The sequence below is a fragment of the Cucurbita pepo genome, chromosome LG20 (assembly GCF_002806865.2).
Source record: "Cucurbita pepo subsp. pepo cultivar mu-cu-16 chromosome LG20, ASM280686v2, whole genome shotgun sequence".
Classification (NCBI taxonomy): domain Eukaryota; kingdom Viridiplantae; phylum Streptophyta; class Magnoliopsida; order Cucurbitales; family Cucurbitaceae; genus Cucurbita; species Cucurbita pepo.
Genome location: NC_036657.1, coordinates 7,952,119 through 7,966,658, shown reverse-complemented (window position 1 = coordinate 7,966,658; position 14,540 = coordinate 7,952,119). Strand labels below are relative to the sequence as shown.

The window sequence follows — 14,540 nt, the reverse complement described above, 5'->3', positions numbered from 1 at the left end:
AAATAGAAATAAAAATAAAAAATAAAAATGCTTATTACTAAGAAGGCAGCTTGGCGGTTTTATTGGTTATCCTACCATCTTCCCAAAGTCTCTGCCCTTTGGGAACTCCGCAAAAACCTTGGCATTTCCGGTGACCTATAAAACCTCCATTTCTTGTAACGTGGAACCTGCTCGCTATTCCTATCCTGCCGCAACTTTCTTCTTCACATTCCCAATTTGATCTCCACCGCTGTCCTCCGCTGATCTCCCTCTCCGATTTCCGCTGCCGTCATGGCCTCTTCTCTCGCTCTCCCTTCCACAATTTCCCTCAAGAAGTTGCCTCGCAATGCATCCACCTCTTTCAGGAGCTCCAGCTCATTTCTTGGCTTCAGAAATGGATCCCGAAGCTCCACTGGTGTAACCATCTCTCGATCTAGGGTTTTCATGAGCGCTTCGGTTGGATCGCAGACTTTGGTCGATGATTCCTTGTTCTTGGATTACAAGCCCACTTGTGCCTTTCTGTTCCCTGGGCAGGTGTTTTCGAACGTTTTTTTTTTCATTCTTTTTATTGAGTTTGGTGTTGCTTACTTGATGCGCTAGAATTAGTTTCCGAGGAGAAATGGACGTTGTGTAGAGTGATGAGTGAATCCAGTTTTGAATTGATGCGAGCGTTTTCAGTGGTGAAAAGTGGTTGAAGATTTCGTAATTTCTGATGCTCACATTCACATTGAGAAGGCTAATTAAGCATTTGCCTTAATCGTTTCTTCCTTTTTGATGGGAAAAGTGGATTGTGTATGTTTCTCTTCTTCTTTTTGTGGGTCGGGGTGTGCAAAACTTGTAATTCATCTTTCATAAAAGAAACACGTCATGAGCTACGATAGTAACAGAACACAGTCACTATTATGCATGGAGAGTTCTGAAAAAATGGTGTTACTTATTTTGTTTCTTTAACCCGTAATCTTCAATTTTCATGAGAGTTGAAGGCTAAGAAAGACGAGTCTGCAAAAAGCTAGTTCTCCTTCTGTATCTCAAGACATGAAGTTCAATTCTTTGAAGGCAATAGCCAACGAGTTCATCAGTGTCCTGTGTTGTACAAATGTAGGCGCCTAGCAAGAGAAACAAGTATTCTACTTTTTATGGTGACTCTGTTGAGTCATGTTTTATGAAGGCTTCTTTTGCTGAATTTTGTTCGGGTGCCCTGCATATGTTGGCACCTTGATCAAGGAGTAGAATATGCAGCCCATTGTCTTAGATTTACCTCATATTTTAGAAGATCTCATAAAAACCTCGCATAAATCATGAAGCTGGACATTGGACTGTACTTATGATTTTCTTTTTCTTTTACAAACAAAATTTTGAATCTTTTTTCTTTTTTCACGAGTCAGGGTGCACAAGCTGTGGGAATGGGAAAGGAATCTCAAAGCGTTCCTGTCGCAGCTGACTTGTTCAAGCGAGCAAATGATATTTTAGGGTACTTCCCCTATTAGTATTCTCCCATCTTGCATTAGTCCTTGCATGGACTTTAGTTCAAGGTCAACCATACATAGAGAGTTGACCCACCTCTCAGGCTTCCAGATAATGGAATGATTGCCCATGTAAAGTAATGTTATTTCATCTTTGTTCGCAGGTTTGATCTTCTCGATGTCTGCACTAATGGGCCAAAGGAGAAACTAGATTCAACTGTTATAAGTCAGGTGCTTTATCTTGAACTATTCAGACTTCTCTTAGATGGCTTTTTATTTACTTATAGTTAGGGGATGGCTATGCAAGCCACTGTTCAATTGATTTCTGATGTGAAAAGACTTGTTTTCGAGAAGTTTATCCTTCTTATGTGGCCGGAATGCTTGATTTTCTGGTGAAACTTGTTAGACCCGTTGACCTTATGAGGTAGTAGTGGTGCTTAATTATTCGGACCATTCTCACAGAACATAGATTTGCAGTGGTACTCTTTGTGATCTATGTTGTGTGAAAACTAAAAGTAGCTGTTCCTATTTTGATCTGTATTTGTGTCTACGCTTACACCTGTGTATGTATGTTGCATTTTGCATATGCATTTGTGTGAATGTTAGGTTGTCATTTTATCCCTGTTCAAGGTTTTGAACCTGCTGAATTGATTGCACAATTGCAGCCAGCTATCTACGTCACTAGTCTAGCTGCAGTTGAGCTACTTCGTGCACGTGATGGAGGCCAACAAATAATTGATTCTGTCGATGTCACTTGTGGTCTAAGCCTGGGAGAGTATACCGCATTAGCATTTGCAGGGGCTTTCAGGTATCTAATCTGGCTGACTGTAGTCCCAAAGTGTACCTGCTTGCATACTTAGATTATTGGTCGAGTAAATAGCATCAAATAAGTTTAATATTTGAAAGCCATCTATCTTTGATCTCTGTATGTTGTGATTATGTTTTATGTTTTCATATTGACATGGTTGCCAATGGTTTTGTTTACATTTTTAGCTTTGAGGATGGACTCAGGCTCGTCAAACTAAGGGGGGAGGCAATGCAGGTAAAGATAAATAGTTGGGTAATGAATGTTTCTATTTCAGCTTCCGGCATATTGTTGTAGTGACCGAAACCAGCTTTTCCCCGTAACTTTCTTCAGGCAGCTGCTGATGGTGCAAAAAGTGCTATGGTCAGTATCATAGGGTTAGACTCAGAGAAGGTTCAACAGCTGTGTGATGCAGCTAATCAAGAAGTCGATGAAGCCGATAAAGTTCAGATAGCAAATTTTCTATGTCCTGTAAGGTTCTTTTAAATTCAAATTCAGCTCGGTCTGCTTGAATGTCATTAGCATAGTTATACTGCCGTTCTCATGTAATGCATTCGAACTGTCGCAGGGCAATTATGCTGTATCAGGAGGTCTTAAAGGAGTAGAAGTAGTAGAATCCAAAGCAAAGTCATTCAAAGCTCGAATGACGGTATCTATCCTATATGTTATCTATAATGGAACTTGCATTTTGAAGGTCCCGTTAGACCTAAAATGGCAATGGCTGCACCATTCAATTGTAGGTACGCCTAGCTGTGGCCGGTGCATTCCACACTAGCTTCATGGAACCTGCTGTTTCAAGATTAGAAGCTGCACTTGCAGCAACAGAGATCAGAACTCCCAGAATACCAGTCATCTCCAATGTCAACGCACAGCCACATGCAGATCCCGACACAATTAGGAAAATTTTGGCACGCCAGGTACTTAACTCATAACTTTCAGGATGAAGACTACACATGGCATCTTCCCTTTAAATTTGTTTAGGGGTCAGAATCAGCATGGTTTCTTCTGTATGGCAATCAATTCTGACATTGTTCATTGTTCCCATTTCAAAACTACAGGTGACTTCTCCTGTTCTGTGGGAAACAACAGTAAAAACTCTACTCAACAAGGGGCTGAAGAAGAGTTATGAATTGGGCCCTGGAAAGGTTTGAAACTCTACACCAATTTGAGGTCACCCTTTTTGCATTAGGAAAAATATATTTTGGGTTATTCTCACAAATGTTTTCTACTTCGGGTTTCAACAGGTTATAGCTGGGATTTTCAAAAGAGTGGACAAAAGTGCAGATATTGAGAATGTTGCAGCTTAATGAAGTCTAGATTGAAGCAAACAACTCACTCATGGCTGCAGAGTTCTTTCTGTATCTGCTTTGCCCATCTCCCCATCAGTGCCAACAGCATTAAACGGAGATTGGTTCTATGCTCCTTCTTATGTGTCCAGATGTTACAATGAGTTCTAGAGCTTCAAGTTTCTAAAGCAAGTGCACGAGAATCTTTATGTATGTTACTCCGACAGTTCACCGTATGCAAAATGAGTTGAAANTTTTTTTTTTTTTTTTTTTTTTTTTTTTTTTTTTTTTTTTTTTTTTTTTTTTTTTTTTTTTTGAAGTAATTGAAATTATTACTCCTTACAAACTTTCAATAATCTCCGGCCTAAATTGGGAGCGTCTAGTAGATATCGTCTTTTTTGGACTTTCTCTCCTTGCTACATTGCCCTATGCCTAACTCTAATACCATTTGGAGCCTAACTTTCCCTCCTTGCTAGCACATTGCCTCATGTCTAACTCTGATACCATTTGTAGCAGTTCAAGTTCACCGCTAGCAGATATTGTCATATTTGGATTTTTCTTTTGAGTTTTTCTTTTAGAGTTTCCTCAAAGTTTTTAGAACGCTGGTTCTTTGGATCTTTCCTTTCAGAGTTTCCTTAAGGTTTTGAAAGCGGGTTAGGGAAAGGTTCTCCTCACCTCCTCAAAGAGGGTATTTTCTTTTTATATAATTGAACTGCCCACCATTTAAGCCATAATTTATACAACATTTTGCCTCTCCTTATGATAATGGAAACTTCCATCGGTCCTTTACTTCAATTTCATCAAATATTACAGATGACTTCTGCTTCATAGGATACAAGAATGAAAGAAAACAAAAGGGGAAGGAAGGCAGAGAGTTTGAATTCAAGAACCGAGAAACATACGATCTAACTTATCACCAATTCAATTCTCAATTTTGAGCTTTGAGCCACTAGACAAAAGTGCAGACATCATATTGTGGCTTGAAGAAGCTTAAGCTTGAAGCAAGCAGCTCCCTTGAAAGTCATGACTTCAGTTTTCTTTCAAGCATAAGTTGAATGACACTTAATTATGAGATCGAAGAGAGCGCATGTGATCGGGAAATGGATGAACTGTTCGCGAACCAAAACCCAGAAGGATCTTTATTCAAGAGGATAATCGGAGAGTGATATGACAATTCTATGATAAACTAAAGGAATGAAGAAGAAGAAGAAGAAGAAGGATCTGAATTTTGAGATGATGAGAATTCCATCTCTCAGTTTCCGAAATTATTGGGAGAGGTAGGGGTTTGCCTAAGCCTTCGAAGTTGATCAATCCAACGATCCTCAGATACAATCCGAGTCCAATCTGGAGCAGAGCCGCCAAATGAGATGCCGCGCATGGCCTCCATGATCCTCGTCGCATTCTCCGGCGACAGCGGCGCATTTCTCCGAGTCTCATCCTCTCTAAACGCCATTCTAATCGCTGAATCAGAAGCCTCTCTCATGCTCTCCTCCTCTTCCTCATCACTGCACCTTCTCTCCACATCGTCGTTCAGGCTAAGAGACGAAACTGCATTCTCTACACGGAAACCGTTGGGTAAATGGTGCAAATGAGTATCGGAGCTGTAAGTTTCGTCATCTGATCCAGCAGCTTCATCGGATTCTTCACCATCAATGACCGAGATCGGCTCGTAGTAATCCGATCCTTCAGCGGAATTCGTATCCGAATCACTTCCGTCGGCTATGTCTGCGAGGAACATCGTGACCAAAAAACTCAAGAAAATTGAATCACTTGAAAGAACAGAAAACAGAAAAACCATCTTTGTATGTACCTTCAGAGAAAACCATTCCTGAATTCAACGATGCGTTCATTCTCGAATCGGAACGAGCAGCGACGATGGCTAATTAGGGCACTCGACGCAGGTGCATCCGATCGTAAGGATCTAAAGCCANCATCCAATCGTAAGGATCTAAAGCCAGCCATATAAAAACAAAATCTTCTAAAATTATAAATTTTAACGAAAATGGAAAACAATTTTATAAAAAAGGNGGCACTCGACGCAGGTGCATCCGATCGTAAGGATCTAAAGCCAGCCATATAAAAACAAAATCTTCTAAAATTATAAATTTTAAGGAAAATGGAAAACAATTTTATAAAAAAAGACATGCACCAGCCGGGAATCGAACCCGGGTCTGTACCGTGGCAGGGTACTATTCTACCACTAGACCACTGGTGCTTGTTGGTTACAGTACGAACCTTATTCTATAAATAAAATTTTGGTTCTGTTNGTACTATTCTACCACTAGACCACTGGTGCTTGTTGGTTACAGCACGAACCTTATTTAAATAAATAAAATTTTGGTTCTGTTCTAGTGAGAGGTAAAACACGAGAAATATGGAAGCGGGAAATGGCGGCAGGGTACTATTCTACCACCATGGACGATGCCTCAGTTCCTCAGTCTCAACTACTTATTCATTTCCCTTCCTTTTCTCTTCCAAGACTCTCTCAATTTTCGAAGAGAAGGAATTTCCTCCTGTGCTCCACCTGAACTCGCCCATGTTCGGTATGTTGTTTAGTTTTGTTTCCGTATTGAGAATTTCCTCCACTATTTTCTGTATCACTATCTCTTCAAGCATTCTCGCTTTCCAATTGAAACTTGAATCCTTTTATCCCGGAACTGTTGGCTTGTTGAGCAAATTTAGAATTACGTGGATGGTGCTCCGCCGGATGAGTTATGAATTTCGCCACTAGTCGATCTATTACTATGACGCACTTTTTCGGTCAGTAATCCTATCTTCAAATCCGGCTTCAACTGTTCGGTTCTGAATCTTCATTTCTTTACATAAACATAAACTTGATTTCCTTAGGTCAATTTTTTTAGTCAGAAGGTTTGAATTGATAGCTGAAATAGAGAAAACGAGCTGTTCTATTTGGTGATCGTTGTATGTATGACCAATGATCTTCCCCACCCGAAGGAATTGGTATTTCCTAATTTACACGACGAAATCATAAACTAGGGAGTGCCATGAGATTTTGGTGTTACGTGGTTATCTTTTAGACCTCGAAATTTGGTAGCTACTTTACCACTTCCTTAAACCGTCTATAATCTTTAATTGCACAGTGATCACAGAAATCGACAGATATATCATGTTTGAGTACTGCAAACAGGTTAGCATTGTGGAGGTAATGGGGGAGACATTTTAGTGATGGCCTCGGATGCACTTTTTGATAATGTTTTGAACCATGAGATTGTTGCAATATTGTTGAGGCTGGTATCTGATATCTGATTCAGTATCTGTTGGAAGGTTAGTCTCAATTATTTCGTTTCTTGATGCTAGCCAGGGCACTGCCTAACCTTCCAAGTAGTCATTCAGCGGATAAAGCCTTTGAATCACCGTATTCATTGGAGGCTAGATCTAAGGTACAATCCTTCATGAGCATTATTACTTCGACCTGAAAGTTGTTGGAGATTATTGAGAGTAGGAGTCCCACATTGGCTAAGAAGATCGTGAGTTTTGGGAAAACCAAAAGCAAAGTCAATTTTTCTCAGAGTGGACAATATCATACTATTGTAGAGGTCCGTGATTTTTAGCATAGTATCAGAGTCATACCCTTAACTTAACCAGCCAATAAAATCCTCAAGTGTCAAACAAAGAAGTTGTAAGCTTCGAAGGTGTAGTCAAAGGTGACTTAGGTGTCGAACAAATAGTGTACTTTGTTCGAGGGGTCCAGAAAAAGAGTCGAGCTTCAATTAAAGGGCGGCTGTTTGAGAGCTCGAGAGAAGGAGGCTTCAAGGGAGGCTCTGTGGTGTACTTTGTTCAAGGGAAGGATTGTTGAGGATTATTGAGAGTAGTAGTCTCACATTCTCTAATTAAGAGAAAGATCATGAGTTTATAAGTAAGGAACACTATCTCTATTGTATGAGGCCTTTTGGGGAAACCAAGAGCAAAGTCACGAGAGCTTATGCTCAAAATGGATAATATCATACTCCGAGGTCCGTAATTCTTAGCAAAAGTTTGCACTTTCTCTATTGGATTCCTTACCATGGATGTCTTCTTCCACTAAATCCACACAGTGTTATGATGTTCCTTTCTAGAAAAAAATATTGGGAATGAAGTTTACAGGCAAGGCTTTGACTCACATAATGTAAGCTAACTTCCCATTAATTTACATTGGTAGTTAACTTAGACATTCTTTTAACTCTCTGAACAGGGGGGAGATTTGATGATATCACTTGGGTCGCCGGTCAGGTTGTGAGGTCTGCTCGAGTAGTAAAGAGTTCATTCCAGTGTAACTTTTTGAAACATGGTATATAATCTGATTCCATAACTCATACTTGCAAACTGATTATTTATTCTACAGCATAATTCTTACACCAAATCTTCGCCATGTTAATAACCTAACCTACACCTCCATTATTTCACAAGATGGTGCCAACCCTTAACAGTGAAGAAAAAGGCCAATCGGTTCAAAACACTATAATACAATCAGAACAGAACACTATGGGGTGTAATCCCAAGTATTAGACAGAATAGAATAGATGACATCCATCCTATTTGGTGTCACCTTTTGAAATGCTCCTTATAAATTCATCCAGGTTTTGGCGAGATGATCCACCCTCCCCTGTTGCTCGGTGACAGATCTCTTTTAGCCTTTTGGCTCTATCCCTGATTTGCTTTCCCTCAGGGCTGCTGAGATCCATGAACCTTTGGACAATCTCTGATATTTCTTCTTTTAAAATTAGTGTTTCAGCTCCAACCTTGGTTTCTTGAACCCTGCACCCAATTTTCCAGTCTTCAACAATGTGGGTACTGTTGGGATTTTGATCCAAAAACAGAGGAAAAGTAAGCATAGGAATCCCTGCATAAACAGCTTCCAGAGTTGAATTCCAGCCACAATGAGTCCAGAACCCACCTATTGAGGAATGACACAAGACCTTCAATTGTTCACACCATGCCACAACTAACCCCTTTTCGCCGCATCGCTCCTTCAACCGAGGAGCTTCCCCTCGAGCCACCCATAAGAACCGAATGCCACTATCTCGTAGCCCAGAAGCTATTTCATCCATTTGGGAAGCTGAGACCGAAAGAAAACTTCCCAATGAAATGTACAATACAGAGTCTGCAGGTTGGGAATCCAACCATTGTTGGTAATTGTAGGCATCATTATCATTAGCTACTCGAGGTTCCTTCTCAATTTCAAAATAGGGTATTGCAGGACCAATCGGGTAGATAGGGAACGGGAATTCTAGTTTCAAAGCTTCCATCATTTCGGGTTCAAATTCATAGAAAGAAGTGAATAATAGGCAGTCTGCTTTTGGCACCCTGGATATGCAATCCAAGATAATCTCCATCACTCTTCCATCATTCTCTTCAAACACTTTCCGAAGATCGGCTTTATGGGTTGAAGAAAGTCCTGAAATTTGATCCACTTTATCACCATGATCTGCATTTACATTGAAAATTTATCAACTGACGTGTTCTAATAATTCTATTCCTGAACAGATTCTTATCTATCAAGATCAACAACGCCATAGATCAAAATTGGTTTGGTTTAAGGTTTGATTCAAGTTCTACTCCATCTACATTCTGTCAAAGAGGAGAAAAAAAAAAAAACTTAGATCTTTTAAGCTGTCGAAGACAATTCATAATAATAGGTTTCTTTTTCTTTAGATTATGAATTAATACAAAATCAATGGCATGACGTTGGTATACAGTTCACATGAATATTGTACCAAACCAATTGGAAGACAGCCGCCCGACTCGAGCGGAAATATCGGCTCTGTAAAGCATCGAGAAGAAGGTCGCCGACATCGTCCAGAGCGAGGCCACCAGGATATTCCTCCGACGTCCGACAGCGATCGGCCAACGGAGCTCCAAATCGCCAATGATCGCATCCACCGGCGGCTGGAGCCGATCGAGGAGTTGCTCGAATGGAGCTTCCATCTTAGTCACGACAGCTTCGCTGAAGCCTCTGAAGTCAGCGGCTTTCAGCCTCTCCGGCGGAATGACGTTTGGAATGGTGGCAAACCGGAGATTTGGAGGCGTGGGATCGGCGCCGATGTAGCCGAGCCACTCTTCGGTGACGACAAAGGTGATGAGAATATCAGATTTTGTTAAGGCGAGCAATTTGCAGAGGTTCATCGTAGGGTTGATGTGGCCGCGGCCGGGGTAAGGCATCACCACCACGTGGATTCCGGCCATCGGAAATGATTTCTGAGCTGAAGATAAATGAGAGAGACAGTCAACCCTCTCAAAACTTAGTGGAATGAGCTTTGGGGCATTAACCAAAGAGGTTTTGCTACGTTTGTCGTTTATGAGTGTCCCATCATTTGTTGACCGCATAGTCGACGTGTCGTTTCGATCTCGCCGTGATAGAAACCTAAAACTATGACGTCGGCAACTGAGGCCGCCAACTGCGGCGAGTATGGTTTTGGAATATCAATACTTGGAAGTAATTTGGGAACAATATCATTTTTTTAGTTTATGAATTTTTATTTTATTTCTTAAGGTTTGTATTTAGTTCTTGAATTGAATTAATCATTGAGATGTTATTTGACCAGACAGGAAAGAAGATGGCTTCCACATCTTGCAAAATTCAGGTAGATTTCAACAATATTATAACTTTTAAAAGTATATATACAAAATAAAGTAGTTCTTAAATTAAGATCGAAAAATAATGTATTAGCAAATTAACCTTAGTTAATTTGGTTAATTGTATAAGCTTCGACCATAATTATCATAGTGCTAAATTCATATTAGTGTCCATTAGATAAATTATTTAATGAGATTGTCACGATGTGACTTTCATAATAATTATTGAATATAGATTTTTCCTCATCAAAGTTAAAACAAACAAAATGACATTTGATTATGTAAAAGATAACACATCCATATGAATGAGAGTGGTAACAACTCGAAAATTAGACTTTAAAAGATTTAAAAATCATAAAATGAGGAAAATGTCTAAGAGAGGCTTAGGTTGACCGTTGACTTCTTTCGTCACCATCTTCTTTCTCCAACCCAAATTCTTGCATTTCTTTTCATGCCGTGCTCCTCTCTTTTTGTTTCTTTACAATTGAATGTAGGCTTCAAATAGAGTCAAGAATCTTTAGTTATCATTTCGGTCTAAACCCATCAATTTTTATAATTGAGTATAGAATTATGATGGTTAGAAGTGATCAATTACCCTTGTAAATTGACTTGTGCAAAATTTTAGAGGCGGTTTCAACTCTTGATTTCTTCTACAAATTCGTTTTCTATATACCCTAAAACTATAGAACTAAATTTCATGAATTAAGAACGACTATTCATCAAGAAATTGGGGGTTCAAAGTAAGGAGTTTGACAGCATGAAGCAACCAAGAAGCCGTTTTCTTAAGGAGAAGCATTAGATTGGAGAGTGGCTTGATGAAGTAAGGGCTAATATAGATCGCAATACACAAGTAAGTTGTTATAGAATGTTGGAACCAACTATTAAATGGAGATTTTTTTTTTATTACGTATAATCAATATATATATATATATATATATTGTATTTTAGTCTATATTTTTAAGTATTTAATTTAATTCTTTAACGTCCCATTCCTAACTTTATGCAAAAGACTATTTAATCTTTACTCATTAATATTTCATGGAAAAAAAAAAAGAAAAAAAAGAAAAGAAAAAAAGGAATGTTAGTTTGTTGATTTAGAGATTCAAATGAGATTTAAAACTTTTTATTTAATTTTATTAAAAAAGGCAATGAATGGATGCAAAAATTAAAAGCATGTGATAATTGTGAACAAAAATGATTATAGCTCTTCAGTTTTGGGTATTTTTGTAGGACCAAAAAAGTTAGAAAAATCCAAAATGAAAAGAAAGGTAGCAATGAAAAAGACTTCAAAATATCTTAGGCTTCCCTTTCAATCACATGCAAAAAGTTCATTGCTTTTATTTACTTTTATGTTTTTAAATAATTCAATTAGATCCCTCAGCTTTTGAAATAAACACAGTCATACGAAACTCCTTAATCTCAGTATTAATACAAATTAAGCTAATGTGGTCTTAGTTTTACAAATTCAAACGTTTCGAACTCGGGACTTCCTCCGAATCGAACCCGAAAACGACACATCCCCATCAAAGTTCTGTGTAAATCTGCAGCCCTATTGCTATAATATATATGCTTGCAGAGGGAGTGATATGAGTAAATGGTCAATCCAGAGCGTGTCTTTAATGGCAAGTTGGGGTCTGGAGGGTCCACGACATTGAAAGCCACAGGAAAGCTGTTGTGAGTATCAAAGAAATGAATCAAACTTTGAGATATTTTCATGCACAGAATGAATGAAGAAAGAAAGCATATTCACAGAGAAAAAGGGGAAGAAAAAAAAAGGATACTTTTTTCTTTTGGGTGAGATATTTTGAACTTTGTGGCTAAACAGTCTTCACAAAACGCCCCTGTGAGCCAAAACAAAAAAACAAAATGAAAGCTAAAATTAAGGTTTTGTTGGGGTTTGGAATGAAGCATTTAGTGAAATGGGTGACCTTTATTCTGGGCCTTTTCTGGGCATTCAGCTTACGAACTTGGTATCTTATCTTGTTGGAGAACAATCTGGTGAGCCGCTTCTCCCTGTACCTCAGCACCCTTCTTGTTCTTTCTTCCTCCATTCTTGGAACCTCTCCCATCTGTTTTACAACCATATGTTATATATATACATATAGTCAAGGATGATGGGCATATAAATATAGAGAATGAAATATGATAAGTGATAATTACAACTTACATAAACGTTGTGGGTTGGGTTGGAAGGAGAAGAACCGCCGGCGGCCCAGAGAGATCCACGGCCGGACCATGCTTCCGAAACCTCTTCGTAGTTAAGATTTAAGTTCAACGAAGCCTTCTTCTTGCTTTCCATAACGCCATCGCCGTCGAAGGAGCAAGCTTTTGGGACGACTCGGCTGAACGCCTCCGCCTCGACGCCATCGCCATGGCCGCCATGGTTTGTTTTGGTTTCAGAGAGGGAAAACTGGTGGTTGGAATGATGATCCATCAAGTCCCAATTGAGTGGACCGCCATTGACGATGGAAAAATTCTCCTGCTGCTGCAGCGGTAGCTTTTCCTCATTGTTGAGCTCAAAAAAGGCTTTGAAATCGTCCCAAATGGAATTTGGAACTTCTTGTTCTTCTTCTGCTCCTTCTTTCTTGGGGCTCTTCAGCAACGAACTGTAACCCATCTCTCTCTCTCTCTCTCTCTCCCTCAGTCTCTCTTCGATGAAAAATCCTTTTCTTTTCTTTCCTATTTGGGAGCAGGTTTTGTACGAGTTAATATTAATGGCACATGCTGCAATTTCTTCTCGTTTTTCTCCTCCAAAAAGTGAGCCATGGTGGATCCCTCCAATCACATCCGTACAAAAACTCTAAAATATTTTAAAGAAATAATACAATTTGTCCCATAATAAATTGTCATTTAACCACGAGTTCACTTATTCTAACCTAGCCAACAAGTCACCTGTGTGAAAATCAAACTTTATAGACAATCTAGACATATAATCAAGTCTCGAGTCACGTTTGACAGAAAATGTTTTTTAAATTGTGTATTTTGAAAGAAAATAATGTTATAGGCTAATAAACAATAACTGCATCTCTAAGAGCGTATAATCTATGATAGAAGAATTGACAATTAGTCATGTCCCCTTTCGACACAACAAAAATAGTAAAAACGTAACTAACATAAAAGTAAGTAAGTAAAATGGGGTTTGGATCGGACATGGAGCCATGGGCAACACATCTTAGACAAGTATGATCAAGACATTTGATACACAATCATAGGCAACACTCCTTAGACAAACGTCACCATGACCCTATTTATTCTAAATTATGGAAGGTTAAATTAAGTTAGGTGTATGAACTTCTATTTAGCCAACTTTCAATTTAATGGAGATCCGTACATTTTTTAGCCTAAGAGTTTCCAAAATTTTAAATTATGCGTCGGATAGATCCTTAAAATGTTTAGAAGTTAATCAATCTATCACATGTAAAATTGAATTAAATATTTAATAGATTTTTTAAAGCGAAATTTATTATTTTGAAAGTTGAGGACCAAATAGTAATTTAGACGTGGAATCTGATTGATTGTGTTTTATCTCAATGGTGAAACTTGCACTTTTAGTTTTTCTCTTACATCTAACCATGACAGTATATGGTCACTGGTCACTGACTACATTCTACCAATCTCCAATATTAGGAGAAACAATTGTCATAAAAAATTTGAAATTTCCAAGTTACATTTAGAAACGATTCTCTAATGTAATTTTGAAGGATGAAAGACTAGAGATAGGGCGCCCAATATCTGGGCCACATTGCATTTTAATCACCTTGATTTTTGGTCATATTCAGCAGCTAAAATAAGAGCTAGAAAATTTCCCCAAAAACAACGGTGGCTATTGCCATTATGATGGAAGCAGAAATTTGGATATTGATAGAAGATACCTGTTAGAAGGGGAGAGGCGACTTGGACTTCCACCGAACTGAGTTCAACTGGAGTTTCGGTGGAAGCACTTTTCTTTTGCCAGCGAGCCTCCCCGATCCACTCCCAGACATGGAAACTATAAGTTTGTAGCAGTTCACTTCATCTTCTGGATAAAAGGCCGAGTAACCTATTGCCTACAGGAAGCAGACAGATTCTGAAGCGTCAAAATAACAGTAAGAAAATCAAAAAATGAAAAGCGTCAAAATAACAGTATTTTTATTGCTTTTACAATCGTCTGGTAATGCATCTACCCAAGCATGCACTTATGCACATCTTCTGGACACAGATACGCCAGCCAAACCAAAATGTTGGTGTTTCTTAGTTATAGAGCAAATCTTTGATATAAGCAATAATAAATTCATGGTGGAAGAGCTATTGAACTGCAACTCTATTCTTTTGGCATGGAGAAAAAAAATGGTCCTTGATTCATATCTTAATCTATTCAGGCAGGCACATAAGGAGCTGCAACGGCTTGTGCCAACAGCTTGTAGGACGCTTCCAAAAAAAAAAAAAAAAAAAAAA

At 38.8% G+C, this 14,540-nt stretch overlaps 5 protein-coding genes and 1 non-coding gene across 8 annotated transcripts in view; 1 reads left to right on the top strand and 5 right to left on the bottom strand.

The window, feature by feature from the left end:
• The first annotated feature begins 62 nt into the window (after positions 1-62).
• Positions 63-3,789, top strand: LOC111783463 (malonyl CoA-acyl carrier protein transacylase-like). Of its 2 annotated transcripts, none has more exons than XM_023664392.1 (10): positions 63-513; positions 1,365-1,450; positions 1,607-1,673; positions 2,108-2,250; positions 2,436-2,484; positions 2,581-2,718; positions 2,816-2,896; positions 2,988-3,164; positions 3,306-3,392; positions 3,492-3,789. In XM_023664392.1, the coding sequence occupies exons 1-10, from the start codon at positions 271-273 to the stop codon at positions 3,552-3,554; spliced, it is 1,134 nt and encodes a 377-aa protein (XP_023520160.1). In that variant the 5' UTR covers positions 63-270; the 3' UTR covers positions 3,555-3,789. The 2 variants fall into 2 exon arrangements, with proteins under 2 accessions (XP_023520160.1, XP_023520161.1); XM_023664393.1 differs by lacking the exon at positions 63-513 and adding an exon at positions 520-1,077.
• A 504-nt stretch (positions 3,790-4,293) lies between these two features.
• LOC111783470 lies at positions 4,294-5,457 on the bottom strand. Its single transcript, XM_023664401.1, has 2 exons — positions 5,344-5,457; positions 4,294-5,258 (listed from the first exon to the last, which is right to left on the bottom strand). The coding sequence occupies exons 1-2, from the start codon at positions 5,381-5,383 to the stop codon at positions 4,786-4,788; spliced, it is 513 nt and encodes a 170-aa protein (XP_023520169.1). The 5' UTR covers positions 5,384-5,457; the 3' UTR covers positions 4,294-4,785.
• A 220-nt stretch (positions 5,458-5,677) lies between these two features.
• Positions 5,678-5,748, bottom strand: TRNAG-GCC. The gene has a single exon. It is a non-coding gene; the product is annotated as a tRNA-Gly (tRNA).
• Positions 5,749-7,831: 2,083 nt separating this feature from the next.
• LOC111783462 (UDP-glycosyltransferase 87A2-like) overlaps positions 7,832-14,540 on the bottom strand; it is a 13,793-nt gene continuing 7,084 nt past the window's right edge. Inside the window, exons 1-2 of one of the 2 annotated variants that reach the window (XM_023664390.1) lie at positions 9,248-10,005; positions 7,832-8,958 (exon numbers count right to left, since the gene is read on the bottom strand). In XM_023664390.1, the coding sequence (XP_023520158.1) occupies positions 8,066-8,958; positions 9,248-9,857 (1,503 nt within the window). In that variant the 5' untranslated portion in view covers positions 9,858-10,005 and the 3' untranslated portion in view covers positions 7,832-8,065. Of the gene's footprint in view, positions 8,959-9,247; positions 10,006-14,540 lie in introns of those variants that run through there. The other variant, XM_023664391.1, reaches the window with a different exon arrangement.
• On the bottom strand, positions 11,491-12,946 carry LOC111783469 (zinc finger protein CONSTANS-LIKE 6-like). The gene is made up of 4 exons (XM_023664400.1): positions 12,274-12,946; positions 12,035-12,175; positions 11,888-11,947; positions 11,491-11,775 (listed from the first exon to the last, which is right to left on the bottom strand). Exons 1-3 carry the CDS (start codon positions 12,721-12,723, stop codon positions 11,924-11,926), a joined length of 615 nt encoding a protein of 204 aa, XP_023520168.1. The 5' UTR covers positions 12,724-12,946; the 3' UTR covers positions 11,491-11,775; positions 11,888-11,923.
• LOC111783467 overlaps positions 13,661-14,540 on the bottom strand; it is a 4,764-nt gene continuing 3,884 nt past the window's right edge. Inside the window, exon 7 of the mRNA XM_023664398.1 lies at positions 13,661-14,152. The gene's annotated coding sequence lies outside the window, so the exon portion shown is untranslated. The remainder of the gene's footprint in view (positions 14,153-14,540) is intronic.

Coding starts and splice junctions, on each gene's coding strand:
- LOC111783463 (XM_023664392.1), top strand. CDS start 271: ATGGCCTCTTCTCTCGCTCTCCCTTCCACAATTTCCCTCAAGAAGTTG. Junction 1,451..1,606: donor CGAGCAAATGATATTTTAGG/GTACTTCCCCTA, acceptor CTTTGTTCGCAG/GTTTGATCTTCTCGATGTCT. Junction 2,251..2,435: donor GCATTTGCAGGGGCTTTCAG/GTATCTAATCTG, acceptor TTACATTTTTAG/CTTTGAGGATGGACTCAGGC.
- LOC111783470 (XM_023664401.1), bottom strand. CDS start 5,383: ATGAACGCATCGTTGAATTCAGGAATGGTTTTCTCTGAAG. Junction 5,259..5,343: donor AGGAATGGTTTTCTCTGAAG/GTACATACAAAG, acceptor TGTTCCTCGCAG/ACATAGCCGACGGAAGTGAT.
- LOC111783469 (XM_023664400.1), bottom strand. CDS start 12,723: ATGGGTTACAGTTCGTTGCTGAAGAGCCCCAAGAAAGAAGGAGCAGAA. Junction 12,176..12,273: donor ACCCAACCCACAACGTTTAT/GTAAGTTGTAAT, acceptor GTTGTAAAACAG/ATGGGAGAGGTTCCAAGAAT. Junction 11,948..12,034: donor AGAAAAGGCCCAGAATAAAG/GTCACCCATTTC, acceptor TTTGGCTCACAG/GGGCGTTTTGTGAAGACTGT.